Source organism: Megascapheus bottae, chromosome 16, assembly GCF_031878675.1.
Source record: "Megascapheus bottae isolate mThoBot1 chromosome 16, mThoBot2.hap1, whole genome shotgun sequence".
Classification (NCBI taxonomy): Eukaryota; Metazoa; Chordata; class Mammalia; order Rodentia; family Geomyidae; genus Megascapheus; species Megascapheus bottae.
Window position 1 is genome coordinate 1,098,324 of NC_143524.1, and position 16,435 is coordinate 1,114,758.

General features: G+C 51.7%; 1 protein-coding gene across 3 annotated transcripts in view; it reads right to left on the reverse strand.

Moving 5' to 3' along the window:
• Mob2 (MOB kinase activator 2) overlaps positions 1–15,713 on the reverse strand; it is a 57,677-nt gene extending 41,964 nt beyond the window's left edge. Inside the window, exon 1 of one of the 3 annotated variants that reach the window (XM_090347137.1) lies at positions 15,628–15,713. In XM_090347137.1, the coding sequence (XP_090203263.1) occupies positions 15,628–15,644 (17 nt within the window). In that variant the 5' untranslated portion in view covers positions 15,645–15,713. Of the gene's footprint in view, positions 1–7,594; positions 7,614–15,183; positions 15,204–15,627 lie in introns of those variants that run through there. The other 2 variants (XM_090347140.1, XM_090347139.1) reach the window with 2 other exon arrangements.
• Between the last annotated feature and the right edge of the window lie 722 nt (positions 15,714–16,435).

Here is a 16,435-nt window from a genome sequence, read left to right on the forward strand (position 1 = left end):
GGGTCTGTCTGCCTGGGCTAGCTTTAAACCATCACTGTCAGATGCCCAGCTGGGTCTTCTTAAATATGAACACCAATTGACTCAGCAGTCACTAGAAAGACTGCTGGCTGTGCATCAACCCCCTCCTCCCCCCATCTTGATTAGTCTGACCAATGACTATGAATTTTATTCCCATTTTCCAAAGAATTGGCCTCTGGCTTTGTGGTTCTCTTGATTTGATTCTCTTCCTGAGGATTTACTTCTGTCTTGCTCAGGTACATCTTATCCTACTTCCTTCTCATATCTTCTCTGGCTGGCACTGCTGCCCAACCTGTGAGTAGAGTATCTGCTTTCCAGCTTGCACACTGAAGGCTCTGAGCCACTACCCACACTGCATAAACCTTTTAACATGTGTGTCACCTTTTTGCCAAAGATATTTCTAATTCCCACTAAGAGCTCTCCTTTGTCCTGCTGGTTACTCAGAAGTGTGATTTTTCATTTCTAAATATAAGGGGTTATCTGTCTACATTAATGGAGTCTTGGTCAGGAACATGCTTCAAACAAAGTTGAGTAACTTAGGTTGCTGAGGCCTCTGGCTGGTCTCTGAGTCAGCTCAGACATAACTGTGGCCCCTAAAGTTACCAAAAAGGCTCTCTACTCTGCCCATCTCACTCTTGAAGCTCCTGGCACAGGAGCACAAGGGCAACAAAACCCCCCATAGGGTCTTCACCTAAAAGCCAGGTAGGCAGATGGGGCCTCAAGCTGGGGTCACAAGAGTAAAGGCCAGGTACCTTGACAATAAAAGGGATACCGGAGGCCCATTCAGAGTATAGCATAACAGGCATAAGGGGTGAGGCTGGGGGCTTCATCCATAAGCAATGAGTGTGACCAAAAAGTCTTTTAAGCAGGAGGATAATATGCTTAGTCCTCTCTCAAGTGGTTTTGTAGAGGGCTGGAATCAAAGACAAACGCGCCCCCCTCCACCTCCTGTACCTATAAAAGCCTGGGGCCGTTATGTAAACCCAAGAACATGGAAACCAAGGGTCCAACAGACCCCTTCCCCTGCAAGTGTCATTTCAGGGGCATTTTGTTATTGTCAACATGAAATACAAAAACTAGAGCTGTATTTGGATCAGATGTGGTGCAGTGATAGAGCACTTGCCCAGTACACATGAAGACCTGGGTTCCATTCCTCGGTACCATGTACATAGAAAAGCCAGAAGTGGTGCTGAGGCTCAAATGGTAGAGCTCTAACCTTGAGAAACCTAAGGCCAGTGCTCAGGCCCTGAGTTCAAGCCCAGGACTGGCAAAAAAAAAAAAAATCCCTGGGTTCCAACATAAGGGAAGCAAGGGAAGACAAGGGAAGGGAAGGAGAGCAAGAGGGAAAGGGGAAGTAAAGAAGGGGGAAGGCGGATGGAAAGGTATCCACCATTTCTGTGCCCCTGTTGGCCAACCTGGTGAGTGCTTCAATTTCAGTGAATGTGAAAGGGTCACTGTCAGCCCCACACAGGCAGAACTTGTGACCCTGATGACAACAAAGCCAGCAGTAAAAATTTGCAGATGTCTAGGGACAGGCAGGTCAGGTGTGATGCCTCCTCTGAGTCACTAGCTGAAAACAAAACACCAGAAAAAAACGCAGAAGCCAGGCTGTGGAAGAGGTGGCCTGACTTAGAAATCAGCAGATCAGAGGCATTCCAAAGGAGACTGAGGAACAGCTCTTCCACCCAGGACGACAGTGACAGCACAGCTGGCCTGAGCTCAGGACCTCCCATCACTGACAGGGCTGTCCAACACCTCAAAGTCCTTCCTTCTCAGGCACTGAGGATAGCCCAGAAACTGAGACCTTCCCAGTGACACTTGCCCTACAAATGGGCCCCCACTATAATCACAGCATGGACAGTTACCGGGCACCAAGTAGAGACTCACATGGCAGGTATACCGACAGTGCAGACCCAACACCATGGCACAACATCACAGTTCCTGGCAGATGGAGGACCGTGGCCTACTTGATAAGACAAGGTAGTCTCCGACAGTTATGTCTAGCCTGGGCCAGCCCCATCCCGCCATGACCTTGCTGTGCAAAATGAGGCCGATGCAGATGAGCTGGTATTGACATAAACCTCCCCTACCATCCTCTGCACCTGGGTGTCATTCCAACGACATGCCCAGCAACACGTGTGGTTTGGACCACCTATTGAGCTGAAACGTGACCACTCAGCACACAGCTGAGCAGCACGGACACACCCCAGGTTTCCACCAACAGCACCAGCACAGGAAGGGTCCTGCCGGTGGGGAGCAGCTGTGAGCCCCACTGAGTGCTGCTTCTGTGGAACCACCTCAGTCAACAGTGGGCATGTGGGTAAGGAACCCAGGGTCCTGCTACATTCTGGGCAAGTACAGTCAGGGTCCTGTTGCAGTCCGGTCAGGTGAGGTCAGGCAGACGGCTGCAGACGGGGCAGATGTGTTCAGGTAGACAGAAGACTGCAGTCCAGTGCTGTCCAGAGCCCAGGAGCCTACAAATATGAATGCTGCTGCTGATCTGAATGTCGACCCAGCAAGCACACCATTCCAAGAAGAGCACAGCTACATCTTCCCCTGATGCTCCCTTGCACCGTGTAGATCATTCATATGGAAAAGTGAAGAGTAAAAACCTGGCTGGCCAGAGACCTGGGCCTCTTACCAAAAAGCAGTATTTGGTGGCTCATACCTAGTGCACAGTGCAGCACAGTAGGACATTTGATCCCCAGGAACTGTGCCTGGAGCAGAACTAAGCATGCCCCACACTACTTCAACCAAGACTGGAAGCCTTCCCACAGACACAGCAGAAGACACTGGAAAGTAAGATTTCAATCATGTGGGTTTCTGACCCTCTGGCTGACAGAGTTTCAGCCTCCCCTTAGAGAGATGATCAGAAATTCCCCTGTTCCTGTGACCCAGGACTTAAGAGGAGTCAGGTCTCCACAGCTCAGCATCAGGAAGCCAGCCTGGCAGAGCCAGCAGAGGCCATATGGAGGTCCTAGGAAAAGAAGTAGCCCACCCAGAAACAGAAGCCTGCAGACACATTTCATCCAGGGAAGAGAGCACAGGAGAGCTCAACAGAAAGCACTGTGGTCAGTAAAGGAGAGATGCTGCCCTTGAGAAACAGAGGTGCTGGTGTGGGAATGCTCAGCCAGGCACCAAAATGAAAACAAGCCAGCAGCCCCAGGCAGCCTCAGCTACACACTCTCAAAGCCTCTGAGCCTAGCCCCAAATCATCATCCGGATGTAGAAAACAAAGCCACAAATGTCTGGCAGAAGTGTGGGGGGAACACACTCCAGACAGATACACACAGGCCTGCACCCTTATCAGTGCCCAATAAACACTGAGGAGGAAATATCAGGTACCCATGTACCATCTGAGCCCCTGATGTGCTCTCTGGCCACTCTTATTCCACAATCACCTCAACAGCTAAGTGGAGGACCAAGGCAGAAGACAGGGAAAAGGCAGTCCTGCTCCTCAGAGTGGGTGCTGGGAGTGTCCGGTGGGTGTAGCAGGTGTCAGAGGCCAGTGGGTGGGAGCCACTGGTTACACTACAACTGTCAAACTCAGAATTGACTCAAAACCCCGTATGTCACTATTCAAGACCTTACAAAAGGGCCCCTGCACCTCATCCAATGTTCTCTAACTCCTCTTGGAGGGAGAGTGATCTTTAAGAGGGACTTGGAGAAAATGCGTGGAACTCACTGCCTTCTTGACATTCTGCAGCCTTAGCACAGATGACACAGAAGCTCAGTCCTGAATTTCTTCCTGACACGGGAGCTAACTAAACAGTATTCACTTTCACTAACTAGCATGTGAGGTGGACAAAGTTGTAAAGGAAAATAAGAAATGATGAAAGTACCAGCCCGGCACTGTGGAGGGGCCACACACAGCCTCTGCTTACTCCAACTTCCTACAGCCACCAGTGGAGCCCTGGGTACCCCTGCCCAGTGGTCTAGATTCCAGCACACACACACTCTGCCTGCTATATTCCAGCAGCCATGCTGCTGGAACCAAGCCCCGCCCCACCCCACCCCACCCACACCACCCAGCAGTGCCTGCTTGGCTTTCACTTATCTCTAAGAACACACTAGGGCTAAAGTCCTGATACTCAGGACCAATCACCTTGAACACAGAGAACTCATGCCCCTTTTCAGAAGACTGGGTAACTGAAGGCAAAGGAAACAAAGACCAAGCAGAAGATCTCAAAGAAAACTGTACAGCCCCCAGTGCAGGAACACTGACTGCATCAGCCCTCACAGAGAAACAGACTGACCCAGTGTCTGCTGGTCAGGGCAGTGAAGGTGTAGGGAAACGAGCACCAGCGCTGTGGGAAATATGAGTGGCTCCTCTACAATTCCACCCATAGACACAGCATGACAGTGTGGATTTAAAAAGCGTTGCTCAGCCTGGAAACATCCCAAACACTCAGAGACAGAGCAAAAAAGTTCATCTGGACACACCCAAAAGTAGCTCTAGAAATCTCACTTTTTCAGTTGCTTACTGGACATAGTGGGACACAGGTTTAACTTGGAATATAGAACTGCTGCGGAGTTATGAGGGACCTGATATTTGTTTTGGTTTTTCTGTGCTTTATATTTCTACAATGGACGTGGAACACCAAGTTCCACAAGAGCAGAGACCGTGGACTCCACCCAGTGTCACCTCATACAAGACACGAAGCACACCCACCAGCATTTGCCAAGCACTAAGCAAGAGGCGATGCTGTGTCTGACAACAGGTCCCGAGTATGCCCACACCAGGCTCTGAGCCCCTTCACAGGTGCACAGCCTCGTAGGAGGCTGTCCTCAAGAGTCACACCTCCAGACAGGGCCTCTCTGGCAACACTAGTACTGATCACCAGAGAATGGCATGTCTAAATGAAGAACCTCAAACTCCCAAGGAAACTAGCACCTCAAATTTACTTTCCCAGTCAACCAGAAGAGACTCCAATTTCACGCAGGACTGGCAGCGCCCTCTGAGCTTCCAGTGCAGGTCCCCTCCCTTATGGGGGACCCAATAGGCTCATGTAAAACACACTTGCCTCTTTGTCTTAATCATCAACAATTCAACACAACAGAGTAAAAACTGGTCCTGGTTTCCCAGGTGCCAGCTACAGCGTGAAGCAACATTATAAGGCCAATATGACTCCAGTCCTTAAGGAGGCAAGGAAAACTGTTCACACCCACTTACACAGGCCACATGTTAGGGTCAGAGCTAGGATTACTGCCCAGACCCCCCCCCCCAGTCCTGTTAACCTACACACTGGCAGTAGTTAATGAGGTACACATCCAGACTGTCCAGGAATGCCAGGGGTGTCTGGTGGCCGGCCACCTGTGGTGTCCTCTATCCAGCTATGCCAGGGTCCTAGCTCAACGACATAGAATCCTCGCCCAGCCCCGTGAGGCTATTAGGCTCTTGCAGAGCTCCCACCTTCTGATGCCCTTAGGGGCTTTGCTTATCTTAGGTGACAAACAACCCAGTGGGTCTCACAAATCAGCTGGTGGTAGTGTGCAGGATATGTAGAGGGGTGAGCAGCCCTAGAGAAACACACAGCAAAGTTCCAGGACACAAAGTGAGCAATTCTCACAACAGGTGTGCACCACCACGCAGGTGTAGACTGTCTGGCCTTGCCTGCCTTAGGAGAGTCTTCTTCCTTCCTTAGAAAACCTGGCTGCTTGCTAAGCACGAGGCAGCAGAGAGCATCACGGGTCATCCAGGCTGCGTAGGAAGCACCAACCAACAATGTTAAGGATCAAGGGTGACCCTGATCAGGGTAGGAAACCTCTACTACAGAAGGGTCACCCTGCCAGCCACAGGGTCCTGACTTCACCAAAGCCCTGATAAGGTGATGCCAACACAAACCATCTGAAAGTCACAAACCCGCTAGACCTAGACAGAGTAAAGAGTCAACTGGGCAGAGAGGGTACCCAGCAGTGGTACCAGGCTGCATGCCTGTACCTACAACATATGACCAGTGCACAGGGACAGCACTGATGCAAAAGGCCTGGGCACCCCAGAGCCACAGAACAGGGAACTTGTATGGCCTCATCCAGTGTCACCCAGCACAAGACATTTGGCAAGCACTGGGCAGGGAGGGATATGGAGTCTGACAAGTGAAGATCCTGAGTGTGCCTACATCAGAGTCTTGGGAGTAAAGTGGGCATACTTCTGGGAAGCCACAGCCCGGTATGTGCCAACTCTGGAATTAAGGTAGCCCTGTCTTACCTAGGCTCTCAGCACTTCAGGCTGACAACCAAGCAGGTGTCTGCCCATCTTGCCTGGGAAGCTTATCTGCTTTAGAAGCTTCTAGTTAATGAGTAGCTACGTCTGGGTGGTAATCATAGGTTCTTCTTTCCTTCTGCACTGGTCACTTTCTCTGCTGGTTCTCCTTGACTCCTGGCTCCCAGAGATCCTCAAGGACACTTAGAAAGCCAGACACCATCTGATGTGCTGGCTGATATCCCAACAGCTCTTCACCCCTTCTGAGAGCTACGGAGGAGAGCTTGCAATCTGCCGGCGAAAGCCAGACTTGTGTCCACTCAGTCTCCTCAGGAGCCCCTGGGTCTCACAAAGCACCTGGTTAAGTAAGAGGTAAAGCTTCTCACTGAGGCAACTGCCCCGCCCACTAGGTCCAACTCTGGCCAGTGTCCCTACCACGGGCCTCATCCTCTGTCCAGTTGGTGTGGCGACCACTGACTACAGGTACACACCTACTCCTAACTTACTTGCTTCTCATAAAAGGGCAAAGCTTTGAGAGAACCGGCACAAAAGATCTCAGGATCTAGATTATGAGACTGGTAAAAATATAATGCCATTCTTCTCACCTTTTTCCTCTGTGAAATGGTTTTAATTTAAAAATGTCATTTATATCTGGGCACTGACGGCTCACACCTATAATCCTAGCTACTCAGGAGGCTGAGATTTAAAGATCATAGTTCAAAGCCAGCCTGAGCAGGAAAGTGCATGAAATTCTTATCTCCAATTAACCATCAGAAAATCAGAAGTAGTGTTGTGGCTCAAAGTGCTAGCCTTGAGCAAAAGAGCTCAGAGACAGTGCCCTGGCCTGCAGTTCAAGCCCCACGACCAAACAAACAAACAAAAAAAGTCATTTACATTAGTATATACCAAAGTTATCCTTCCTAAATGAATTAAGGACTTTTTTCAGTTTAAACTTCTAAAATGATAAATACTGATAATCAGCCACAGCCAGCCAAAATGCAATAATTTTTAGAGTTTAAAGGGGTCCTAAGAACAAAGTGCTTGAGAACCTTGCTGCAGATTGAGGCTAAGGCTCTATGTGAAGAGAATCCCCTTAGGAAAACAGGCAGTCCAGTAAACAGCCAGTGCCAAGATAGTCTGAAAACCAGGTCTTCTCAGGCCTCGGAGCCCAGCCACCCCTAGAGGCAACACAGGAGGGAAGGGGACAGGGCCCTGTGACAAAGGTGAGGAATCTTGTCTGTGCCATAAATCTCCAGGGAGGCAAGCAACTGAGGAGCAGGACTCGGCCTCACCCAGACCCGTTGTCAGACGAGAGTTACCAGTAAGTGGAGCCACAGTCTGGTATCTGCCCTGAGCGGGCCACAGGGCACTCACCTACAGCCTTGCTGAGCTTTCCCCTGTCAGCTGTCTATCGATGGAGTAGAAGCAGTGAACAGGGTAATCAGAAAGGCATGCTTTCTGCCAGAAACAACCTTTACTTTAAAAGGACATGGCCAAGCTTCCCTGAAAGGAGGGCTCGGGAGGAGGCCCTGCCTGTCCTGACAAGAACGTAAGACCAACCAATGCTGTGCTACATATACAGACAAAATGTGAAGAAAAAAAACAAAAAACAAAAAACATAACGAATGATTGTTGTCCTTAATGTACTATGTTGTCTCTCATCTCCTTTGCTGTCCCTTGGTTATCTCATATTGTTATAGTATCCCACTTTGTTATCTGATATATTGAATTTATTTGTATTTGGTTATTTGAAATTTGATAGGGAAGGGGGGAAAACCAAGACAGGTGGGGGGTGTGTGTGGGGGGGAAATGGGTACCAAGACATGTGAAAGGGTATCAATGTATGTGAATTAATGTACCTTCTATCTGGCAAATATCATGTAACCCTTTTACTAATTACAATAAAAAAATGCAAAAAAAAAAAAAAAGCCAGGAAATACACAAAAGCCATCAGCTCTCTATGACTGCAGGATCTACTTGGATTTTGGATTCAACCAAGGATCAAAAGACATCTACCTGCACTGAACAGGTAATATTTTTTTTAGTCCCTAAACAATACAGAACTACTATTTTTACATTGTATTAGGTATTCCAAGAAATCTAGAAATGATTTAAAATATACAGAAATATATGCCCGAGTCCTATGCAAATATATGCCTTTTCTACAAGGAATCTGAGTACCCAAGAAATTTGAGTATCTGAGGGGACAAACACAAAACAGCAAATTTCCAATGTGGCATTACATTTTTATTGTGGGATGCTGTATACTATATTGTATTTTTAACATTAAAAATGTTTAGAAAGCTAGTGGTGGTGTTACATATCTATATTCCCAGCACTTCGGAAGCTAAAGCAGAAGAATTTCAAGTTCAAGGCCAGCCTGGGCTACAGAGTGAGAACCCGTCTCAAGAAACCATAAGTAAGCCAAGAGCTGGTGTCTCACACCTGTAAACCTAGCTATACGCAGGAGGCTGAGATCTGGAGGTTCTTGGTTTAAAGCCAGCCTGTGCAGAAACATCCATGAGATTCCATCTTCAAAATAACCATCAAAAAAAGCCAAGCTGGAGGTATGGCTCAAGTGATAGAAAAAAAAGAGAAAGAAAGGAAGGGGGGGCGGGGGGAGGAAGCTCATAACCAAACCAAAAAAAAAATTGCCTACCAAAGACAATATCATTTGTTTCAGCCCATAACATTCAGAAGCCAGTATGACCTCAGGGCAATGTATTCTCAGGCCACTTCTCCCACTCTGTGATCAGGATTCCTCCCTCTACAGGCCCCTACTCCTTTTCCTATTCAACTGACAGAAGAGCTAATTCAAATATACTCCCACTGGCTAAATTTGGGATGACTCATTCATCAAAATCAATGAAAACTAAAATGATAAGTAATAAACACTCTGCTTGACAACAGACTATGAAATAAAGCAGGCCCACAAGTTCATGGTGGCATGGGGTAAGGCAGCAGAGGCAGTCTGTTCTATACAGAGGCCCCATCACCCAGCTCATGCCCAAGAGGTTAGGATGCTACTGCACTAGTCTCAACTTTCTAAGGGCCTCCCAAGGCTCCCTATAAGCATGGTCCTCCTGGCCCTGGCTCCACACCACACCACGGGCCTCCTGGCAGCAGGAAAGCTGCCTAAGGCAGGCCCTGGCCTCTCTTCAGCACAGCATAGCACAGCATAGCACAGCACAGCACAGCACAGCACAGCTGCTACTTGACTAGACCACAATACCTGGATTATACTCTTTTGTATCTCACAGCACCACAGCATAGAACAAACTGTCAATCATGGCAGCAAAACAACAGGTTTGGGCCGGTGTGGTAGCTCTCACCTGTAATCCTACCTACTCAGGAGGCTGAGATCTGAGGATCAAGGTTTAAAGCCAGCCCTGGCACAAAAAGACCTGAGACTCTTATCTCCAGTTAACTCCTAGAAAACAGGAAGTGGGGCTTGGCTCAAGGTTAGGGTGGTAGCCTTGAGCTGAAGAGCTCAGGGACAGTGCCCAGGCTGAGTTCAAGCCCCATGAAAGGAACAGGTTTGGGAGCACAACAGATGCTCCAGGAAAAAGAGACAAAAGCAGTTCCCATCAAGCTACAGCAGCCCCAGAGGCAGGCTTAAGGACCTGGCAGGGCCCTACCTGGATCCCAGGTGAACACGCCAAGTGTCATCACCACACCCGAGCTGACTTTTTTTCCAGGTTTGCTCCCAAGCCAGCTCTGGGCTTGGGCACCCAGTTCCTCAGGGCCATCTGGAACTGTCAGGTTTTTTCCCAGGCAGACAACACAGGCCAGCAAGATGGGGGCAGGGAGCTTCAACAGGGGCAAAGACTCCTCAGGTTGTACCCCCACGCTAGCCAAGGTGGGAAAGTGAGCCAAGAGAAAACTACAGCAGATTCTCTCCTGCTCAACAACCCCATCTGCTCCACATGGAGAAAAGCTTCTGCCTCTGAGGGTGGTTCCTTGCCTTCCTGCTACCCAAGCCACCACAGCAACATGCTGAACCCAGCACACACCAACCCATCCCATTGGTCATGGGACCATCTACGCAGGCACTTCAGGTTACTGGCAATCTAAGGAATAAGACTCACAACAGGGCCCCAGGTCGTAAATGACAGCCACCTCCTTCTCCTCTCTTTAACCTTCCACATTTTGTTTTCATTTCAATTGTTTCTACATCCGTGTTTCCAGGCGCGGCAGTGAACACCAGCGGGCGTGCCCAGCCACAGAAATCCTGTGCAGAAGAAAAAACAAACACAGGGCAGGCAAAGAATAGGAGGCACTTCTGCCAAGACAGGCAGGGGCGGCGTGGATCACCTTCTCACCCAGATGAGCCTGCTGGAAGCGGGAAGCACAAAAATACCCAGGCATCCAGCACCTCGCCGCCCTCCGCCCTCCACCCCCACCTCCGTCACCGACCAGAGCAGCACGGGAGTAGAGCAGGGTCTAGACCTGCCCACTCCCACCAGTGGCTTAGACTGAGCCTCACTCTGCACAGAAGTGGGGCTTGGGTGTTTCTCTTCCCACGCCCACTACAGAGACAGCACAGGAAATAAGGGGCTAATGAGACCAACAACACAAGCATCCCCAATGAGGTAGCCTCCAACACCCACCTTCCCATACCAGGTGACGATGGTAGAGACCACAACTCCTCCTGAGGAGTAGTTTTACAGGTAAGCACAGCTTTGTCCACTGTCTCAAGGATCCACTTAAAAGCAAGATCTGGCAGGAAGCCCTGTTGCAGTGGCCCTGCAGCAGGGCCCTGCCTTGCTGGGCAGATACCAGGATGGGGCCAACATCAGGCAAGAGTTGAACATGAAAGCCACTGAGAAAGGCCGACTGTGACGACCCTGTGCTCTCAGATGCACCCACTGACCCCTGGCCAGCAAAGCTCTTCTGCACAGCTCTGGGAGTGGGCTTCTCTGCCAATCACCTACCACTATGAGCACACTTGGGGCAAGGGCTCCTAGAAGCCCAAGTAGGACAACGGAGAAATGAAGTGTAAGGGTGCAAATGACAGTGAAACCACTACTTTCTTGGAAGGAAATGTAAATGCAACATCCTCCTAAGCAGGCACCCCTGAGTCCTAACCCAGAAGACCACCTGAGAAGCCACTGTGGAAAGGACTGTTGTTAGCTTACAGATGGGCTTCCCGCTGGAGAACCTGCTGTAGGAGACAGCTCTGTACCTGGCCTCTGCCTCTAGCACAGACCCTTCCTGCTTCCTGTGCCACACTGCTGCTCCCCCCTCCCTGGAGGATTCCTACACATCACAGTACCACACCACTCACTCAGCTACACTCCAGCCTCCTCCACTATCCAGCCTGGGAGTGCAAGGGAAGCAGTGACCTTGGACTTTTGAACCTCAGCTCAGGCAAGTTGGAAGCATCTGTGATCTAGACCCTGGGGATTGTAGATGAGGAAGACTCCAGCTCACTGTTGTGAAAGGTTGAGCTGTGGCAGAAGTAGCCACAACTGCAGAATAGAAATAGTAAATAATGTCCACCCACAGGTACATGAAAAACTAAATGTGCATGCCTCCATACAGCTATCTCACATGGCAGCAAAAGGACAGCACTGCAACACAGTGTAGTGTCCACACAACTTTAAACATGGAACCCTGAGCAGGCCCAGTGGCTCACCTGTAACCCTAGCTACTTAGGTGGCTGAAATCTGAGGATCGTCATTCAAAGCCAGCCTGGGCACTAAAGTCCATGAGAAGCAGGGCAAGGAGGCTCACACCTATTATCCTAGCTTATTCAGGAGGCTGAGATCTGAGGATCGGTTCAAAGCCAGCCGGCCAGCCGGCCGGCCAGCCAGCCAGCCAGCCAGCCAGCCAGCCAGCCAGCCAGACTGCTATCTCTAATTAACCACCAGAAAGTTGGAAATGGGGCTGTGGTTCAAGGGATAGGGTGGTAGTCTTGAACTGAAGAGCTCAGGGACAGTGCCCAGGCCAGTGTTAAAGCTCCACGACTAACCAAAATAAATAAATAAAATAAATAATTTTTAAAAAAGGAACCCTGCTAAATCTGTCACTAAAAACCACATATGCATAAGAACTACAAATCTACAGAGATAGGGGATCAGGATCTATTTCCTCTGGTAGGCTCGGAAGACTGAAATGGACCAGAGGGTTCTCCTGAAGGGAAAGGCAACATTCTAAATGTAAACCGTGTTGAGCTGGGGATGGCTCAGTGGTGGAGCCCTCATCTACTATACACAGGTACTAGGTTCCAACACTAATACTATTAAAAAAAAAAAAAAAACCTTTTTAAATTAAACTATACCACGTGAAGGTTAGAAAAGCCTATAATTTTACTAAAAATTGCTTAATTGTATACTTAAAACGAGCAAACCTTGTGGTATGTAAATGATATCTCACAGAGTTGCTTAAACAAAACCTACAGACTCCAACAAGTCCAGTCTAGCGTCACGACCGGAAACGCCCTCCCAAGAGGCAAAGCAAAGCCATCCACCCAGAAGCTATCCTCACAGATACTTGCACTGGGCTAGCTTTCCCAGCAAGGGTTACACATTCAGATACCTGCACTGAGCTAGTTTTCTCAGCAAGGGTTACACATCCAGAACACAAAGTTGCCGGAGGCAGCTTCCAACAGGCTGGAAAGCCCCAGGGCCATTTAACAAACCAGTCAGCTGAGTAGGAGTCATCAATTGTACTCTGCTTTAACAGACCAATCCTAGTTACTCAGGAGGCTGAGATCTAAAGACTGAGATTTGAAGCCAGCCCAAGCAATAAAATCTGTGAGACTCTAATCTCCAATTAAACACAAAAAGCAGGAAGTGGAGCTATGGCTCAAATGATAGAGTACTAGACTTGAACACAAAAGCTTGGAGCCAGCGCCCAGGCCCAGCATTCAAGCCCTAGGATCAGAAAGGAAAAAAAAAAGAAGAAAAAAAGACCCATACTAGGTCCTATCTCCTTCTGCCGGTACCAGAGCTGTAAAGGCCACCTGTCCACCCTACCTGGGCCTAGAGAGTATAGACGAGCACTGCCAGGAAGGTACCTGCAGCTCTGAAAGAACAGCCAAGGAGAACAGCTGTAGGGCCGGGCTGGAGGGCACAGATGCGGAGGAAAGCAGTGCCAGAAGCTCAGAGCCAGGTTGAAGGACAGGAGGGCTGCTTGCTCCCATCAGCAGGAAAGGAAGGAGTGTATTTCTTTTTCAAATTTTAGTTCTGGGAGGTTCTGGATCCTGCTTTCTGATGGATGAAACCTAAAATGTACACATGCTTGGGGCTGCCAGTATGAGTGCAGATAAGACAAAAATGTCTCCTAGAATACCCGTGAGACTTCCTGAAGCTTCCCCTAGGGTGAGGTCTTGTGCTCAGCTGACCAGAAAGGGCCAGAGGTTGTTTCTAATTCATAGATTACTCTTTGCAAGACAGAAAAAAGAGAGAAGGAAATGGAGACAGGGAAAGCAAAGGAAAAAAGGGAAGGAGAGCAGTTGGTGAGCCAGCTGGTCAGTGTGTCAGCTTAACTACATACCACTTCAACAGCGAATTCAGAGCAATACCAAGCAGAGAAAATGTACAGAACAAGAGGCAACTAAGAGCCACACCTTACAACACTCCTCAGAAAAGTCCCAGCAAGGTCTGTCACCAAGTCCTAACGTGCTCAGTTCTGTTCTGGCTTTTCCCAGCATGTTTTCCTCAGGGCTCAGAAACAGCTAAAGAGAGGAAGACAAAGCTATTGAAGGCTCAGAAAGCCTCACTGGCTCCAAAGGAAGATATGATTTCAATTGTATGTCTGTAGATCAATCTTCTGCTAAGGACTGAGAGAAAAAGGGAGTAAGACTGAGAGAAAAAGAGACTAAGTTCTGTTTCCTTCTTTGATCCAATATAGAGAAATCCAACCAAACTTTTTCTAAAAACAAAAAAAGCCATTACACACACACACAAAGCCTACATTCTTGTAACTCTGAATGATGTGAATTAAGAAAAACGATCAAGAAGAGTAAAAAACAACACTCGCCAATTCTTCCAGACCAAAGCCTTATCGAAGGATTCATGGCAAGATGAAAGCCACCACATTGGAGTATACAAAGGACGCTGGGACAAGTGCAAGCTTCCTCACTCAATACTGGCCCTCTTGCTGGCTCTCCTCTGCTCACAGAAACAGCAGGGAGGGAGAGGTGGACAGGCTTCACATCCTTCCGTCCTCACAGTAATGCTCTGTAAACATGGGAAGTGAACAAGGGAGGAGGAACAGGGAATACCTGGGCCTTCTTTGCTCCGTCCCTGTAGGGATGCCCGTTGGAAGAACTGTGTCTGACAACTGAAATAAACCACTTAAAAGACACTCTTATTGCAACTGTTTTAAAAAAAAAAAAAAGTCACGATCCCCCAGTGCCCAACTTGCAATCCACACTACATTTAAAAATGTAACTTGAGCAGGGAAGCAGGGCTGGAAATGGAGAAAGGGGTAGTAAGGATAAGAGGTGTTGTACTTCAATCCTGTCTTACAGAATTGAAACCTCTTTGTATAGCTACATAATGAAACACAGATAAAAAGCTGATGACACTGAACGTTGATTCCTCTTTGAAAATCTCCAATTTTACATCTGCTTCCATGACCAGGGAACAGCGAGGTCTCCCCGGCCAGCCCACCACTGAGCCTGAGATGAGCGCTCAGCTACCCTTTGCGAGAGGGCTGCCAGAGGCTCCAAGAACCGGTGCCTCCGAAGGCTGGCTGTGGTCAACAGTTAGATACTGGTGACGATGACTGGCCGCTGGTCAGTCTCGGGACACCAGAGCATCTGAGCTTAGGCACATCAGCATGCAATAATCCAACACCCCCCCCCCCCCGCAGCTGCTCGCCCGCCCAGGGGGCGCTTCCTCAGCCCCCCGCGGGAGGAGCAGGTCCTGCGCACCCAACCAGCTCTCCACACTCAGTTCTGAGCCACGGGCTGCAGTGGCCTCCACGGGCCGGCTCTGAACAGCAGGGCTCACCGCGCGTCCAGCGGCGGGGCCAGCGCGCAGGGCGGCCTCTCCCAGACGCCAGCCGGGCCCCCGCGCCCCGCACTCGGCTCGGGACCCCCCGGGACGGCCTGGGCCTGCTGGGTCCCCGGGCTGCCCCTCGGGCGGAAGGCGCGCGGGCCCCGCGGCGAGCGCAGGCCGGCCGGGGACGGCGCCCGCCGCGCCCTCCTCCAAAGTGAAGCCCGAGTCACTCCGGGCGGAACAACTTGGCGGGCCCGGCCCGCGGGGTCGGCCCCGCGGCCAGCGGACGCGGCCTCGCGGGACGGGGCCTCGGCCCGCCGCCCGCCCGGCGCCCGCGCCCGCCGCCCTCCGCAGGAGCCGCCCCGCCGCCCGCCGGCCCCGCGGCGCCCCCGCCGCCGCCGCCGCCGCCGCCGCCGCGCACGCCCGCCCGCGTCCCAGCCGCTCGCCGCGACTCACCCCATGAGCCAGTCCATGGCTGCGCGGGGCCCGCGCCTCGCTCGGCCTCAGCCCCGCCGGCGGCCGGAAGTAAACACTCGCTCGCTCCCGCCTGCGGCCGGAAGTGACGCGCGCACGGCCTGCTGGGACGCGTAGTCCCGGCGGCCTCTGCGGCCCCGCCCGGCGGTCACTAAACCCCGCCCCGGCGCGGGCGCGGGCGCTGGGCTCCGGGACGTCGGGGCGCCCCTGGGCGCTAGGCTCCGGGTCCTGGGGGCGGGGGGAGCTCCGGGCGCTGGGCTCCGGGGTCTCGGGGGGCTCCGGGCGCTGGGCTCCGGGATGTCGGAGCGCGCCTGGGCGCTGGGCTCCGGGGGGCTCCGGGCGCTGGGCTCCGGGACGTCGGGGCGCCCCTGGGCGCTGGGCTCCGGGTCCTGGGGGCGGGGGGAGCTCCGGGCGCTGGGCTCCGGGGTCTCGGGGGGCTCAGGGCACTGGCCTCCGGAGCCTTGGGGGGATCCAGGCGCTGGGCTCCGGGGGACTCCGGGCGCTGGGCTCCGGGACGTCTGGGCGCCCCTGGGCGCTGGGCTCCAGGTCCTCGGGGGGGAAACGGGCGCTGGGCTCCGGGGGGCTCCGGGCCCTGGGCTCCGGGGCCATCCGGGCGCTGGGCTCTGGGACGTCTGGGCGCCCCTGGGCGCTGGGCTCCGGGTCCTGGGGGCTGGAGGAGCTCCGGGCGCTGGGCTCCGGGTCCTCGGGGGGCTCCGGGCGCTGGGCTCCAGGCGCTGGGCTCGGAGGGGGGATCTGGGCGCTGGGCTCCGGGTCCTCGGGGGGCTCCGGG